The sequence below is a fragment of the Schistocerca americana genome, chromosome 2 (genome assembly GCF_021461395.2).
Source record: "Schistocerca americana isolate TAMUIC-IGC-003095 chromosome 2, iqSchAmer2.1, whole genome shotgun sequence".
Classification (NCBI taxonomy): Eukaryota; Metazoa; Arthropoda; class Insecta; order Orthoptera; family Acrididae; genus Schistocerca; species Schistocerca americana.
In genome coordinates, this window is record NC_060120.1 from 672,808,520 (window position 1) to 672,827,638 (window position 19,119).

The 19,119-nt window shown below is 36.6% G+C and overlaps 1 protein-coding gene across 1 annotated transcript in view; it reads left to right on the forward strand.

The window, feature by feature from the left end:
- The window catches only part of LOC124594818 (cyclin-dependent kinase-like 5), a 353,935-nt gene that overhangs the window by 295,260 nt on the left and 39,556 nt on the right, over positions 1 to 19,119 (forward strand). Inside the window, exon 8 of the mRNA XM_047133262.1 lies at positions 13,023 to 13,321. Coding sequence (XP_046989218.1) covers positions 13,023 to 13,321 — 299 coding nt within the window. The remainder of the gene's footprint in view (positions 1 to 13,022; positions 13,322 to 19,119) is intronic.

Consider the following 19,119-nt stretch of genomic DNA (forward strand, 5'->3'; position numbering starts at 1 on the left):
TGTAGTTATGCACACTGCTATTACTTTTGAATTGGGTTAGGTTGTTAATAACAAATTTCATAAGAGAGTATATATACTGAGAAGCTACTGTGAATATCCCTAGATCCTTAAATAAATGTCTGCAGGATGATCTTGGGTGGACTCCAGCTATTATTCTGATTACACGCTTTTGTGCAATAAATACTTTATTCCTCAGTGATGAATTCCCCCAAAATATGATGCCATATGAAAGCAACGAGTGAAAATAGGCGTAGTAAGCTAATTTACTAAGATGTTTATCACCAAAATTTGCAATGACCCTTATTGCATAAGTAGCTGAACTCAAACGCTTCAGCAGATCATCAATGTGTTTCTTCCAATTTAATCTCTCATCAATGGACACACCTAAAAATTTGGAATATTCTACCTTAGCTATATGCTTCTGATTAAGGTCTATATTTATTAATGCCGTCATACCATTCCCTGTACGGAACTGTATGTACTGTCTTACCAAAATTCAGTGAGAGTCCGTTTACAAGGAACCACTTAGTAATTTTCTGAAAGACGGTATTGACAATTTCATCAGTTAATTCTTGTTTGTCAGGTGTGATTACTATACTTGTATCATCAGCAAAGAGAACTAACTTTGCCTCTTCATGAATACAGAATGGCAAGTCATTAATATATAATAAGAACAACAAAGGACCCAAGACTGACCCTTGTGGAACCCCATTCTTGATAGTTCCCCAGTTTGAGGAATGTGCTGATCTTTGCATGTTATGAGAACTACTTATTTCAACTTTCTGCACTCTTCCAGTTAGGTACAAATTAAACCATTTGTGCACTGTCCCACTCATGCCACAATACTTGAGCTTGTCTAGCAGAATTTCATGATTTACACAATCAAAAGCCTTTGAGAGATCACAAAAAATCCCAATGGGTGGTGCTGCAATCAGAACTGTTAGACATCATGGCATGGAATCAAGTGTCTGGGTATGCTGTTGAGGAATATTCTGCCACATGGTTTGTAGGTGTGTCCACAAAGCATCAACTATAGCTACAGGAGGACCCGAATGAACAAGCTAGTGACCAACCATATCCCAAATATGGTCAATTGGTGACATGTCAGGCAAACACGTGGGCCAGGAAAGCAGAGGTATCTGTCATTCTTTGAAGTAGAGTTGCACATTCCTCGCCACATGTTGCCACGTGTAACCAGGCTGAAATATGGCTTGTAGAATGGCCTGCAGGAGGGGCAGAGCCTTGGACTGTAAGCTCCCTGATGTACTGATGTACCAGTAGCTGTTCAAGATGTAGGAGGCAAGATTGTGTGTTATAGGCAGTTGTACCCCAAACCATCACAACTGATGTTTGTCCACTATGCTGCTCAACAATACAGTCTTCCTGATTGAGTTCACCATGGTGGCTCAATACCTGTGCAGCCATCACGGTAGGACAATTTGAAGCAGGACTCGTCTGCAAATGCTACATTTTGCCATTCATCACACGAGTGATGGCTTTCATATGCCCATTGCGGTCTGTGGCATTGTAAGTTCTGGTGAATGGAAGTTGACGAAACGGCATGCATGCCACCCACAGGAGATAACATCAGACCATTGAGGCAACCATGTACACACCCATTGCAGTGTTCTAAAGTTGCACCAACATTGTGGATGAAGCTGTTCTGTCAGTTAAGACCAACCAAACAATATGGTAGTCATCTTGTGCAGTGGTCACATTGTGTCTTCCAGTACCCTGTTGCACTGTGTACAGCCCTCTTCTCTCCACTGGCTCCACATATGCCTCACTGCTGAAGCAATGTGCCTTTACAAGCCACAATGTCACTTAATGACAGATATGCCTCCTGGATACCAATCGTTCTGCCCCATTTAAATGCCCTCTCATGCCAATATTCCACCCTGTGATGTTGGTGAGGCATAGTGGCACTTGGTTACATATTTCCACTTTGTATGATGGCTCTGCACAGATTCAGCATTGCGTAACGCCGACCTGTCCAGTCACACAAATGAGGGTGTCACTGGGCCTACATGGCAGCCACATCTCTGTCATTTAAATCACTTATTATGGTTCCACTGTTCTACACATCCACTTTTTGTGGCATGTTGCAGACTGTTACTTTTGAGTGTTTCACTTTTTACAAACAGTAGTGTATTTATTGTCTATGTTACCTGCACTATAAAATTCAAGCCATTCTTGTTCTTTAATGAGGTTTCAAAAGTCTCTGTTGCCACTTGGATTAACATTTCAAAATAGTTTGTAATTATATTTAACAATGGTGTGTGTGTGTGTGTGTGTGTGTGTGTGTGTGTGTGTGTGTGTGTGTGTGTGTGTGTGCATATGCACACAAATTCCTTCTAGTGTTAGTAATGGCCTGAAAGGCAATTTGCCCTTTTACTACCAGAATGCACGTCTGGTGATGAAGGACGAACATGAATGTTGTCTATAGTTGTGCTACTGTTCTCCTGCACTCTGACAGGAAAAAATAGAGTCTGCATCAGGGGATATGAATTTAGGAGAACTTCTAGCATTTCTAGCATTCTTTTTCTTGCACAGTCACTTATAAAATTAATGTTAAAGTCACCAAACACAACTAATCATTGGTACTCTCTATGAAGTTAACTAAATAATCTCTTAGGCTTGAACAGAAATATCTTTACTAAATTCAACTACTCATGCATGGCATTCAGTAACCTGTTTGGCTCAATGCTTTGATATGTCAGTAGATTCAAATGAAGTACTGTCTTTCACATACAAAGTCAATCGTCTACTCTGAAAAGACCTCTGTGAAAAAGAGACAGCTAATCTTTATCCCAGTATAGGAAGTGTTTGAACTACCACATTGTTTAAGTGGTGCTCTGATATACAAGTAATGTCAGAATCAACATCAGCAACCATTTCGTTAACTTTATCTCTAATACTGTTTATATTTTGATGAAATATGATAGTTCCTTTATCAAGGAATAAATTTATTATGTCTTGTATTGTAACTGTGTATATCATAATTCAGTTGGAACTGACATTTATTACCAACAACAAAAACCATTAAGAAGTAAATGTGTTGGGAAATGAGTGTAAGAATTACAAGAGCCTTAAATGACTTCTGTAAGATGTAATGTTATCTACTTTACATAATATTATTAATGATTGATTCTGATGAACATGCACTTTATTTACTTTACATGCTCTGCCCCAGAAGATAATTCCATAAGACAGAGGAAGTGAAAATATGTGAAATATGCCAACACTCTTATTTTTAGATCAACTCTGTAAGAAGACTCAATTTTTAAGGATTCCAAGGAACAATATGCACTGTGCTTCATTCAGTGTATGGCCATTAATGTCTGTTTCTGGTGCTAAAAGGTTATTATTGCTTTTTGAAACTGCATAATATGAGATTTTATGAGGAAAGTGTTAGCTGTGAGCCACTTGTAGACCTATTCAGCTGTCATCTGAGCTGCAGACCTGGGCTCCAGATAGTGCAGAGCCTGTGTCATGTGCTATAGGGCTAAACTACCTCTTTTCTTGAGTACTGTCATCAATCTGTGATCTTTACCAAGTTGTATTAACTGAAAAGAGAAATACTGAAAGATGAGCTGCACTGTTTGTCAAAGGGTTCTTTTATGAGCATGGAAATATAACAGAAATGCACATCAAACCACTGTGGCAGGAGACATTACACCTAAGATGATTGGCATTGCAGACACTCTTGCTCCAAAAACTGCCAAGATCCCATGTTCCAGAATGTCAAGAAATGTACAACTTCCTCCAATGTATATCTCACATAATGACAATGAAGCTAAATTCAGATTTATGCAGAATGGGACTGACAGTCAATTTTCCTGTGCACCATCTGCAAATAGAATAAGAAGGGGAAAATTATTGTGGCACACTATGCACTCTCCACCACTCCTGACATGGTCATTTGTAGAGTACAGATGTAGATGTAAGTGTAAATATGTAAGTGTAAATATTAGTATCTGTCACTGACAAATATGCCCTCTCCCAACTGAGATCACTTTTGCTGTTGTTGTTGTTGTGGTCTTCAGTCCTGAGACTGGTTTGATGCAGCTCTCCATGCTACCCTATCCTGTGCAAGCTTCTTCATCTCCCAGTACTTACTGCAACCTACATCCTTCTGAATCTGCTTAGTGTATTCATCTCTTGGCCTCACCCTATGATTTTTACCCTCCATGCTACCCTCCAATGCTAAATTTGTGATCCCTTGATGCCTCCGAACATGTCCTACTAACTGGTCCCTTCTTTTTGTCAAGTTGTGTCAGAAACACCTCTTCTCCCCAATTCTATTCAATACTTCATCATTAGTTATGTGATCTACCCATCTAATCTTCAACATTCTTCTGTAGCACCACATTTCGAAAGCTTCTATTCTCTTCTTGTCCAAACTATTTATCATCCATGTTTCACTTCCATACATGGCTACATTCTATACAGATACTTTCAAGACTTCCTCGCACTTAAATCTATACTCGGTGTTAACAAATTTCTCTTCTTCAAAAACGCTTTCCTTGCCATTGCCAGTCTACATTTTATATCTTCTCTACTTCGACCATCATCAGTTATTTTGCTCCCCAAATAGCAAAACTCCTTTACTACTTTAAGTGTCTCATTTCCTAATCTAATTCCCTCAGCATCACCCGACTTAATTCGACTACATTCCATTATCCTCGTTTTACTTTTGTTGATGTTCATCTTATATTCTGCTTTCAAGACACTCTCCATTCTGTTCAACTGCTCTTCCAAGTCCTTTGCTGTCTCTGACAGAATTACAATGTCATCGGCGAAGCTCAAAGTTTTTATTTCTTCTCCATGGATTTTAATACCTACTCTGAATTTTTCTTTTGTTTCCTTTACTGCTTGCTCAATATACAGATTGAATAACATAGGGGATAGGCTACAACCGTATCTGACTCCCTTCCCAACCACTGCTTTCCTTTCATGCCCCTCGACTCTTATAACTGCCATCTGGTTTCTGTACAAATTGTAAATAGCCTTTCGCTCCCTGTGTTTTACCTCTGCTGCCTTTAGAATTTGAAAGAGAGTATTCCATTCAATGTTGTCAAAAGCTTTCTCTAAGTCTACAAATGCTAGAAATGTAGGTTTACCTTTCCTTAATCTTTCTTCTAAGATAAGTGGTAGCCTCAGTATTGCCTCACGTGTTCCAATATTTCTACAGAATCCAAACTGATCTTCCCTGAGGTTGGCTTTTACCAGTTTTTCCATTCATCTGTAAAGAATTTGTGTTAGTATTTTGCAGCTGAGACTTATTAAACTGATAGTTCGGTAATTTTCACATATGTCAACACCTGCTTTCCTTGGGATTGGAATTATTATATTCTTCTTGAAGCCTGTGGGTTTTTTGCCTGTGTCATACATCTTGCTCACCAGATGGTAGAGTTTTGTCAGGACTGGCTCTCCCAAGGCCGTCAGTAGTTCTAGTCGAATGTTGTCTACTCCCGGGGCCTTGTATCGACTCAGGTCTTTCAGTGCTCTGTCAAACTCTTCACGCAGTATCATATCTCCCATTTCATCTTCATCTACATTCTCTTCCATTTCCATAGTATTGTCCTCAAGTACATCGCCCTTGTATAGACCTTTTATATACTCCTTCCACCTTTCTGCTTTCCCTTCTTTGTTTGAAGTGGGTTTCCATCTGAGCTCTTGATATTCATACAAGTGGTTCTCTTTTCTCCAAAGGTCTTTTCAAGTTTCCTGTAGGCAGTATCTATCTTATCCCTAGTGAGATAAGCCTCTACATCCTTACATTTGTCCTCTAACCATCCCTGCTTAGCCATTTTACACTTCCTGTCAATCTCATTTTTGAGACGTTTGTTTCCTTTTTGCCTGCTTCATTTACTGCATTTTTATATTTTCTCCTTTAATCAAGTAAATTCAATATTTCTTTGGTTACCCAAGGATTTCTACTAGCCCTCGTCTTTTTACCTACTTGATCCTCTGCTGCCTTCACTACTTCATCCCTTGGAGCCACCCATTCTTCTTCCACTGTACTTCTTTCCCCCATTCCTGCCAATTGTTCCCTTATGCTCTCCCTGAAACTCTGTGCAACCTCTGGTTTAGTCACTTTACCCAGGTCCCACCGTTTTGCAGTTTCTTCAGTTTTAATCTACAGCTCATAACCAATAGATTGTGGTCAGAGTCCACATCTGCCCCTGGAAATGTCTTACAATTTAAAACCTGGTTCTAAAATCTCTGTCTTACCATTATATAATCTATATGATACCTTCTAGTATCTCCAGGATTCTTCCATGTATACAACTTTCTTTCATGATTCTTGAACCAAGTGTTAAAGTGCGCATCATTTATGTTGGCGGCCGAGTTTAGGTTCGTTCTGCGCATCTGACGTCACAAAACACAATCAGCCAATGAACAGAGAACGACGTTGCCACATCTCGACTGCAGTGCAGAGCATGGACAAGTGTCTTCAGTTTTAGAAACATTCAGTCATAAATAAAGTAATAGAACAAAAGCAATGTCTTGATGGCAGACATTCTTTTATAGAAAGTTTGGAAAAAGCATTCTTTATACCATTTGCTTCATATTCTATTAATTAATTAAACCAAACAAGCAATAAGACTCCTAATTCAGGGGATAGCAAGGAAAGGTGTTTGTATCACTCTCACAAACTGCTTTTTCGCAATAAAGAACAGCGGTAATTGTTTATTTTCTATTGGACTTCGACGAAGCGTGAGTAATTCATAATCATACCAACAGTGTTTGTCAGTATTTTGCATGACGTGTTATACTCCTCATGGCGTTCTGTAGTCAGACGATGTGCGTCAGCATAACGGTGAAGGTGTTGGGCTGCTACGCGAAAGGTTATGAGTTCAAACCTTGAGAGGTGCTTAATATTTTCATTATTTAAGTACAATATCGAAGTCCCTTACTTCACGAATTATATTCGTTTGAATGCAATTTTTTGAAATTTCTAGTATGTGCCATACCTTTCCTTGATTGAAGTGCTTTAAAATAAAGCCAAACGCGTCCGGTGTAAATAATACTTTTATTACAGTCGCGAAAGACGGAATATTTCTCAATATTACATACGACACCTATGTCGTACTTAAATTAAATGAGATATTGTTATACAGTAAATTTTATATGAAATTTAGGTATCTTGTCCACATTTCATTCTCAACATTGAGGCAACTAAAATCGACCATACGGAAAGTATACTCTATGGACTTTTACCTCTGCAAACTCTTCAAAATTTCATGCAATGGTTTACTATATTTAATGCTGCATAATAACTACGTTGAACATCGAAATAAAATTAACTCATTTATGGGGGGAAGGTATCAGTCAAGAAGATGTGTAAAAATCTAATTTTTGGGGCAAATAGTTTTGTGTCAAAGCAGTCGGAACACGATGTGTCTGCACATTCGAGCAGTGCAGTGACAAAATCGCGCACAGCGCGGAATGCAGGGAGCACGTCTTTGTAGCAGCGAAAGAGTTAATGCGGCCGTGGTGGCTTTACTTCATGAACTGCGCGTTCCCCCCTGCACGTAAGTTTGTGAACTATGCTACACTATGGCGCTGCTTCTATTGGTGTGTGCGTCGTGTGCAACTGGCAACGCAGCAATCTCCCACATCTGGGCGGCCATGCGCGAGCCGCCAAGATAAAAGAATTGAACTATAGCTATGATTAAGCTATGCTCTGTGCAAAGCTCTACCAGGCGGCTTTCTCTTTCATTTCTTAGCCCCAATCCATATTAATCTACTATATTTCCTTCTCTCCCTTTTCCTACTCTCGAATTCCAGTCACCCATGACTATTAAATTTTTGTCTCCTTTCACTACCTGAATAATTTCTTTTATCTCGTCATACATTTAATCAATTTCTTCATCATCTGCAGAGCTAGTTGGCATATAAACTTGTACTACTGTAGTAGGTGTCAGCTTTGTGTTTGTCTTGGCCACAATTAGGCATTCACTATGCTGTTAGTAGTAGCTTACCCGCACTCCTATTTTTTATTCATTATTAAACCTACTCCTGAATTACCCCTATTTGACTTTGTAATTATAACCCTGTATTCACCTGACCAAAAGTCTTGTTCCTCCTGCCACCAAACTTCACTAATTCCCACTATATCTAACTTTAACCTATCCATTTCCCTTTTTAAATTTTCTCTGATTAAGGGATCTGACATTCCACGCTCCGATCCGTAGAACGCCGGTTTTCTTTCGCCTGATAATGATGTCCTCTTGAGTAGTCCCCGCCTAGAGATCTGAGTGGGGGACTATTTTACCTCCAGAATATTTTACCCAAGAGGACGCCATCATCATTTAACCATACAGTAAAGCTGCATGCCCTCAGGAAAAATTACGGCTGTAGTTTCCCCTTGCTTTCAGCCATTTGCAGTACCATCACAGCAAGGCCGTTTTGGTTAGTGTTACAAGGCCAGATCAGTCAATCATCCAGACTATTGCCCCTGCAACTACTGAAAAGGCTGCTGCCCCTCTTCAGGAACCACACGTTTGTCTGGCCCCTCCATTGTGGTTGCACCTATGGTACGGCTATCTGTATCGCTGAGGCACGCAAGCCTCCCTACCAATGGCAAGGTCCATGGTTCATGGGGGGGGCACTTTCGCACTTTTGCTACGGAGGATAGTTAACACATATATTGTTTGGAAGACAACAAGGTACTAGAACAGTAACAAAAGAAATTACTCCAGCTAGGCAGGAGGTGTTTGGGAATAGCAGAATCACTTTCCATGGAACAGGATGGAGACAGAAGAGCGAAGAAGGCATGGTGAAATCATGAGAAAGGTAGTTGAGTTGAATGAATTATTAGAAGTTAATAAACAAGAGGAGTCTGAAAATCCATAAGAAGACAACTCAAGAGGACAAGAGAGAAAACACAGAACCGATATGATTGGCAAGAAATTCATTCTTAATAATGTGCCCTGTGTATGGGTCAGTGAATAATTATTGTAATACACTGTAAATCATTAAAATAAACATTTTGTAGTAATTCATTCTTAAACTGTGTATAATATGTGGTGACATTTGAAAACTATTATGGAAGGTAAATCATAAAAATAAACATTTTGTTAAAATCCACATGAAAAACATGAGAATTTAATAAATGTGTTTTGATCATAAGAGAGTTAAGTTGCTAGGTAGGTAGGATAAGATATAATGGGCTGTAAAAATATGAAATTCCCTGGAGAAATACCTTTCTATCTATTAAGTTTCCAAGAACTGATGCCTATAAATAAGGTGTACAGACAATTTTTGATAGTCTTCTGAGTCTGCCTTTGTGACTTATTGGTTAAAAAATTACAATAACATGCTATATACTGATGTATGAGACATGTTTACCTCGAATATAAGTCACCATCACAGTTTTGAGTTGTGCCATCTGCTGCATAGATTTATGTTTTAAAGAGATGAATGTTAATAAATGGCAACAATCATACTGAAAAGTAATGTCTTTATAACAAAAAATTGCATGGATCCTATAGGAGTCAGATGTCAGTAATGAAAAATTTTGGAATGGACACTGCAAAAAATAAGCCTTGTTTAAATACCAAATAGTAGTTACTTAGGTACTAATTCTACTACAGTCAAGAAATTCATGATTTCAGGGTTATCATCAGTCTAATAAACCCTGCACATAACAGTTAGTGGCAGATACATGAAACTAGAAGAACCGTACTTATATCATGAACAAATGGGTAACCAGTTTATTTTTGGTCTACTCTAAGTACCCACAGTTATAAAGCACAGAGTTGAAAACATTACAATGATAGTATTAAAAATTAATGACCAGAGTGATGAGGAACAAATTTCTTGTGTCTAAATGGTGTTGACATTGAGAGATAACTTATTTAATGAAAGGTGCAACCTATACTCGTATATCAGTGACAGACAGTAGGGGAGCTTCTTGTTACCTCAGAAACACTGACAGCCATGAAAGTACAGCATTAAGGTAATACACATCACATTTAATGTCCTAAATATGACTTTTCAAAGAAAATATTTCTCTTAACCCTAAAAAACCTCATACCATATTATTTTTTAAATAAATGCAAACATAATCTACTGGTAGCAGCAATAGACATTAGTTGTTCTACACTAGCTGGTATGTTATGTGCAAAGTTCTTTGGATATCAGTTGGACAACAAGCCAAAATTGAGTAAACACATACCTAAACTAACCAAGGAAATCAGTTCACTCTGGTTTGCAGTCAAAGTATTTCTCAATTTGAAGAGATGAAGATCAGGGTGTTAGCATGTTGTGCACACTCTCAGTCTCTATTTCCTTGTGTAATACAGGATCAGAATCAGAATTTTGTTGTGTATTCATGTACATATATAAATCATTAATTTAAAGTGCAGGAGACTTCTCAGTATAGATAATGTACCAGAGATAAATACAACATGTCAAACAAAGAACAAAGAAAATTTAATTTAGAAAAGTCACTACAAATTTGTTTCATTGGTCTACAAAGAATCTTCATCATCATTTAAGAACTCCATGAGCAAATAACAACATTTTTGCATTAGGATAGTGCATTTTATCTTCAACAAACCTAGTTTCATGCTGTGAAAGTTTTTTTAAATTTATTGTAAATTTTTGAAGCCATGTGTTGAGGAGCATGAGAGTAGAGTTTTAGTCCATGAGATGGTGACATGAAGTTAACTTTGTTTCTTGTTTCATGCATATGTTTCAAATATATTTTCATAAATAATCTGGGTTGATATGGATAAAGACAAACAGATCCTAAATGTAAAAACATGGAATAGTTAAAATTTTTAGATCCCTGAATAAAGGTTGGTAGAATGTCTAGCTTAGTATTACACATATTTCTAATAATAGTCTTTTGAAGAAATAATATTCTATTTACACTACTTGCATTTCCCCAAAAGATTATTCTGTATCTTACAAGAGATTCAAAACAGCTGCGGTAAACAACTTTTGTAGTGTCCATTTCACTTGGCTGTGAATGGAAAACTGTTTTGCTTGTCTCCCAAGTACCTTGTATGAGAAGACCAGAATAATTTTTTTTCTAAAAATATCCCCAGGAATTTGACAGATTCTGCTTCCCTAGGTTCCTGATTTTTGTGAGTAATTTGGAAGTTGATTGAATTTGCTTGTTTACTTTTTAACTGTGTAAGTTGGGTTTTCCATGTTTAGTTTTAATCCATTTACATCAAACCAATATTTTAAATTACCCTTCAGATAGTGCAGCTAAAGAAATGTTGTGTATAGTTGATAACCCTAAATATTGGAAGTTTTTGTTGAGTGATGTTAGAATTTTTGTAGTAACTTCACAGTACAAATATTCCTTAATAGTGTTTGTCGTTATTTGGAAAAATCACTTTCAGACGAATTATGATTTAAAAGGTCTTTACAAGACACTAAGGTAATTTTCATTTAGATGTTACCTGTTCTTCATGCTTGAATCTGACTCAAGCAATAAAATAACTTTTGTACCTATTCTTTAACATAATAGATACAATTTACATATTTTGCACTTGATACTTATTTATACAGTGATCTTAGTTTTGACTTTAATGATAATTAAAGTGTGTTAGTTCAGCTGAACATTCATGTACCAATTATAATACATATGATCCCATTATTAATATAAAGAAAATGTCTCTTACCTATGTCTTCGAACACTAAGAAAGGATTAAGGGTCTGATAGAAAGGATTAAGGGTCTAACAGTGATGCAGTTAAGTCCCTTTAAATCACAGTTGTAATCAATATTTATTTACCTTTAGTTGCATCTTTTGTCAATGTGTATCTTCAATCAGTCCATGTCTCTTTCCTCCAGCAGGCACACCTATATATATAGCATGCCAACCACAAATAAAATTGTTTTTCAGTGTTCCATTGTTGTTTCACCACTGCAAGCCCAATCTATTCCTTTGTTATTGATTCAGCCAACAGTGATAAATTGTGTTGTCATACATCCAAGAGAGCAGCAGTAATATAAAATAAACAACAAGCTAGGTGAGAAAAAATTTACAATCTGTGCAAGAAAATGACCCAGATTACAAGCTAACAGCACAAATCCACTGTCAAATCAGCGACTGTCAGGGCTGATGCAATTGCTCTGTTTAATACTTTGAGTGGGTCATTACTGTGGGGTAACATTGGTCTGTGCAACAGTGTGATATAATGAAAGTTTTTTCATTAATGATTAATTAAACAGTGCTTTAGCTCAGATTATGTAAGTTTATTTTATCTTTGTTTAATTAAACTATCATTGAACTGTGATTTTGTTCAACATGTTTATCTTGGTGACATAAAGCAGCTATTATTTACATGTGTGCTGAGTACACCACACACCCCCTCATGTTATTTAAAATGGCATGCCTGCTCGAGGGTAGAGGCTACAAGAAAATCGTATTTGTACATGATGTATGGCTTAATTAATTATGACAATTTGTGGGCTTTTAACTGTAGGTACTAAGCAAAACAGTGGTTAAGACAACTCTCATAACAGGTAGGAACTTGCACTGCTCTTTCAACAAGACCATTTAAGACTGTCAAACAGTCTTGTTCAGTTGAGACTTTTTGGGAGGAGCTCAGTGTTAAAGAGGTTTAAATGAATGCAAATAAAAGATATGATAACAACTCTGTTTTATATGTACAAAGGCAATTTACTGAAATTGATCTCTTACACCAAGGAATCATATATTTTGTGTTCAACATCTTGTTCTATGTTTTCACTTCAGTTTTGGCCTTTGGCTTTTTCACCACATGGCATTAGATACCAGGAAATTATATTTTTAAGCAAGTAATGACAAGATGTTAGCAACATTTTGGGTGTTATATAATGAATTTTAAAAAAAGGAAATATCAATTACTCTTAGCTATGATTTTCTTGTGCTCTACATTTCAAGACTGAACCATTATTTACTAGCAATTTTTGCAGTTCCCCTTTGTTAATGTAACAAAAGGAAAAATCAGATGACATAATGGCAGTTTGTTGATGTAGAAATAAAATTATTAATGTTTTACTTGACAGGATTCCTGAACCACTGAAAAAGTCACCACTTGTGCCTGGTGGGAAACTTCGAGAAGTAAATCGCCCTCTACCAACAACTACTTCAGTAAATGCTACTCCCATGCTTCACGTGGCCCCACGTACTACCTTCATACGTCGTTTGGATCGCAGTCTGATGCTTGATGTGTGTACGCCAGATACCCACCAACCTAATGAGTCTCCTCCTGGTGATGGGTGGATTACAACCAGCAAAAGACTCCTATCAAAACCACAAAAGCAACAGGCTGTTGATGACTTCTCCCTGCCTAATTTACCTGGTGGTGAGTATGTCTGAAAAATACAAATTTTGTCAAAATAATTAAAAGAATTTAAAGAAAAAGAAACAAAATATGTCATTCCATATGCCTCAGTTAACTTGATCTAGAACCAATAAAAATCCATGGAAGAACAAATGCACAGTAGTACCATAATCATCATCATCAACAACAACAAGAACAACAACAACAACAACAACAATAATCATTTGAGATGAACTGTTAACTGTAGGTTTCCTCTAGACTTTTCTATGCATGATCTTCAGGTAGAAACATCTATGTTGCTCTTGCACATTTTTTGTCATCTACACACTTTTCATTAAGTTGTCATCTTGATTTTTTCTTTTCTCATGGAATCCAGCAAAGAATGTACTTGGTCTGTCTACCATCCATCCACATAGCTGTATGTTCTGCTGACTTCATTTTCATTACAGTCATAATTAAATCTTCAATTCTTGTTCATTTGCTGATTCATTTATATGCTTTCCTGTGGCTCCAAGTAATTCCCAACATGCATCTCTCCATTGCTTACTGAACAGCTATCATGTTTTTAATCTTTTTGCATTAAAAGTCTGTGTCTCACTGGAATAAGTTAAAAACAGTATTACAAGCTGACTGTAAGATTTCTTTTAGAGACACATCAGAAGTTTAGTTTTGAAAAGCATCTTAATTTGCTCAGTGCACTTCACACCACATTTGACTCTTCTGTTTTCTCTTTTTCTAACCACCCAGTTATTACCTGTAACTGACCAATTGGTTCCACAACTTTGTAATTAGTTTGTACTATTTTTGTGTGTTCATATGTTCCTATTTTTAGTTAAATTGTATTTCAGAAATACTTTCAAACTTGCTCTGTGAAGTTCTCCCATATGTTCTGACATTTATGTGTGGCAGATACAAATAGTACATTGTTATCAACAAAATAATGGTGGTTTGTATATGTTCCTTTGACGTTATACCTTTTTTTTTATTTTTCCACATTCTCAAGGATCTGAAGACTTACTCTAAGCATGCTGAGAATGGTTTTAGTGATACCATATCTCCTTGCCCAACTCCTCCATAAGGAATAATTTTCAGTGGTAGTTCCATATGTAGATGAAAAGTATTCATCACACAGAACCATGCTATAAGGATAATGTTAAGCTTATTCATGCAAAACAGTTAGCCTATGAAGGGTTATAGAAACTGCTTCAAACAAGTGCAAAATGGCATGGCAAATTATTGCACAAGAACACTCTCCTACCCACACAAGAAGTGTCACCTGAACCAGATCAATTGAATGAGTTTTTTGTGTCTTCAGTGAAAGAAACTGGAAATAGAATAATCTCATCTGACACATCTGAAGGTGAACTACTTGGCAAGTAGCTGCCAGTGCAACAGTCTTTTAAGTGGAAAATTATCACATCCACTGATGTCATAATAGGCATAAAAAACTCTCCAACTCTAAAACTATGGATAATCACTGTCTATCCAACTACATAATAGAGAAAGCTGTTCATTTGCTTTGTGAACCTTTTGCATACATTTTTTAACAGCAGTCTTCACTTTGGAATTTTCTCTGCATCATTAAAAATTTCAAACGTTATACCAGTTTTTAAAAAAGGAGACAACTGTAGTTTCCAAAATATTTGTAACCCTAATAGAAAACAATATTTCTCAATGAGAAACAGACGTCCTAGGATGAAAATTGTTTAGACATGGATACCACAGTTATCAGGTTTGTGCCATTCTTTTTCATAATTACAGTCAACAATTTGACACATCATGTTCCCTGCTCTGTGATTTGCTGTGCTGATGATGCAATAATAATTGCAACTCATAAGACAGCTCAGTATTACAACAAATGTCACACTGAAATCACTAGATGCTGCAGAGAATTGGTTCTCCTCTTACAAACTCTGTGTAATCCTGGCAAGACCTGTCGTCTTCTGTTAGGACTGTCTAATAATGTAGAAAATGGTATCAGAGAAGGAAAGTTGCTACTCACCATATATCGGAGATGCTGAGTCGTGATAGGCACAATAAAAAGATTCACACAGTCATAGTTTTGGCCATTAAGGCCTTTGTCAGCCATAGACACTCATACACACATGCACACACACACTCATGCAAACACAACTTGCACACACGTCTGCAGTCTCAGAGAGCTGAAACTACCAGCTCTCTGAGACTGCAGATGTGTGTGCAAGTTGCGTTTGTGTGAGTGTGTGTGTGCATGTGTGTGTGTGTGTCTACTGCTGACAAAGGCCTTAGTGGCCAAAAGCTATGATTGTGTGAATCTTTTATTGTGCCTATCGCGACTCAGCATCTCCACTATATGGTGTGTAGCAACTTTCCTTCTCTGGTATTGTTACATTCCATCCTGGATTTCCCATTGTTTAATGTAGAAAATGGAACAGTTAAACTTCAGGATCCCATTTAGACTTTTTAAGTTGAGCTGGAAAGAAATGGAAATGAATGTATGGCATTGTTGGCTGGGAGGGCCCTGTTTGGGGAGAATACATCAGTTATGATTGCAAAATACCTAATGTGGGAACTGAGAGGGTTAGTTACTTCAGAATATTAAAGATTGACCTATTTTAGACCGCTCCAATCTCACATTTCTTATAAATTGTCAATATAGGGGCACTATACCTCGTATGTAATTGACTAACTTAGAGCCTGCTCCTTCACCCGAATAGGCTGCATGTTCTGTAGTGATTTTTTTTCTTTAATTGAATTTTTTATGTTGTTCACAAATTATAATACCATCTAAATTTTTCATGCTAATTAAAGCTGTAGAAGCATAGTCTTTTCCAAATGTACTTCTGACTGAAAAGTGATTCTGGTAACTGGAGTCCAAGGTTTTTATTACTCATGCCTTCTGCATTCTTGTGGTGATACTTCCATAGAAACTTTCATCCCCTATCACATATTTCTTTATATCTAACTAAGAAGTGAAGTACCAATTTTAATTGATTTAGCTTTAAAAATTTTTTAATCTAATGAAATATTTTCTTAAAACTTTTCATCCCCTGTTTCAACCCCCTTAGGGCTCAAATCCCCCCACCCCCACCCCAAAAAAAGTGTAATGTATATATTTTTATTTCTAATAGAGAAGCTAAATAGAAATTTCTGTAAATTTAGATTTAAAAATGTTTTCATAATAAAAAATTTCATTATACATTTCATCCCATATTTCACCTTAGAGATTGAACTTCCAGGAGTCCAAGGTTTTTATTACTCATACCTTCTGCATTCTTGTGGTGATATTTCCATAGAAACTTTCATCCCCTAACACATATTTCTTTATATCTAACTAAGAAGTGAAGTACCAGTTGATTTAGCTTTAAAAATGTTTTGATGTAATAAAAAATATTTTCTTAAAACTTTTCATCCCCTGTTTCAACCCCCTTATGGTTCAAACCCCCCCCCCCCCCCCCCTCCCCAAAAAAGCAAAATGTATATTTTTTTATTTCTAATAGAGAAGCTAAACAGAAATTTCCGTAGATTTAGATTTAAAAATGTTTTCATAATAAAAAAATTTCATTATAAATTTCATCCCCTATTTCAACTTAGACACTGAATTTCCAGAACAGTGAATGTGTATTTTTTTAAATTTCTAGTAGAACAGCTAATACAAATTTTCATAGATTTAGTTTCAAAAATGCTAGCATAGTGAAATATTTCCTTAAAAACTTCCCCTGTTTCATCCCCATGGGAGTTGAATTTCCAAAAACAGTGAAACATATTTTTTTTATTTTCAACTGTGAAACCAAACTCAAATTCTCATTGATTTAGCTTTAAAAATGCTTTCATAAAGAAATTTTTCTTACAATATTTCATCCCATATTTCACCCCCTTAAGGGATGAGTTTCCAAAAAATCAAAATGTGTATTTTTTTATTTGTAACTGAGAAGTCAAATGCCAGTTTTTATAAAAGTAGCTTTAAACATACTTTAGTAGTTTTTTAAATCATGACTTATTTTCAAAAAACTTTCACCCACTATTTCACCCCATTGGAGTTAAATTTCCAAAAATTCTGAGACGCATATTTATTTATTTCTGACCAAGAAATCAAATCCCAAATTTCTCAGGTCTAGCTTCAAAATTGCCTTAATAGTGACATTTTTTCATAAACTTTTATCACCTATTTCACCCCCTAAGTGATGGAATTTCAAAAAGCCCCTTCTTAAGTGATGCCTACGGTGTAAGGCCAACACCCTCTCCAAATTTCAAGTTTCTATCCTTATCCGGGAAAAATTAAAATGGATATTCCAAGAGACAGACTGGTAAAAGCAGCCCATTTCCCACAGTCAGCTGCTTAAAAGTATTTGACAACTTACCATCCTCAGCATGGTTCATGTCCTGTAAATTATTTTTAAAAAAGCCGTACAACTAGTTGGCTGAAAGTCCATTTTATAATACAAAAGAATTTTTTTATTTACAGAGTGTGAACATATGTTAAAAATTAAAATGTGTGCTAAATGTATGTAATTAAGTATATTGATAATGTATATGAGAGATGAAGCCTATGGCATTGTATCTGTGGTCAATGATGAATAAAGGTGAGTATCTAGCGTCCATCTTACGATATCATGTAGGCAAATATTTAAAGACTTATGCATTCTAATTATGTCTTTTCAGTATATTTACTCTTTTGTAAAGTTAGTGGTGAAGAATAAGGCACAATTGAAAAATAATAGCAGCATTCATAAAAATAACACTAGAAAGAAAAATAATCCACAAGTTAACACAGAAAGGAGAAATATATGCACCCATAAAAATGCGGGTATTACACAGACACATCCCTTTCAACATTTTAAAGCAAGGTGACCTTCCGCTAAAAACACAAGCTGTAGGTTGCATCACCAGTTACAAAATAATGGAATGTTGGAACCAAAGTGACCATGTTATCTCAAATCCAATCACCTGAAAATGTGGAAGCTGTGAGAGTGGCAATTGCTGCACAACCCTGTAAGTCAACAAAGAAGAACCACAGCTGAACTTGGCATATTCTGTCAATCTATTCAACACAGTCTCCATTCAGACCTTAAATTATTCCAGTTCAAAATGACTGAGCTCCATACTCTTCTCAGTCTACAGAAAGAAGACAGATGTAAGTTTGCTGCTTGGGTAATGCAGAGAGAAGGGGAAGGATTCAACATCTGCTTCTCTGATGAGGCGTACACCAATGTCAATGGTGTGGTTCATAAACAAAATGTGAGGTTTTGGGCTACAGAATGTCCAGTGTCATCTCATGAAAGGGACAATTATAATCAAAAAGTGTCTGTTTGTGCTGCCACATCAAGTGACAGATTAAACGGATCTTCCTTTTTCTATGAAATGGTCATTTCTGAATGGTACATGGGCTTGTTGTGAAACCTGTTTCTTCTTCCATTTAATGCCTCTCTACAGCCAATGCACATGCAGTGGTTTATGCAGGATGGAGCCCGACCACTCCCAGCCAATGTTGTTCTTGACCTTTTGCATGAATCTTTTGGTGAAACAGTGCTGCCTTACTGCTTTCCTCGATGTCTTCAGTGTGGTCAAATTTGACCATCTCACAGCCCCAACATCAAACTGTAAAATTATTTTCTGTGGCAATAATTGGAAGAAGTCTTCTGTGTGCGTCCTTAAGATCTGGCGGAACTCAGATCCCATGTTGTGGAAGTGTGCAACTCAAACAATGAAGATCTGTGCTGGCAGGTAGTTGGAATATGAATGTTTTTCTTGAACAGCTACAGTGGCAAAATAGTGGCTGCATTGAACATGTTTTCCATTGACATCAATTCTCCATTAGTTTACGCTTCTACGTTTATGTA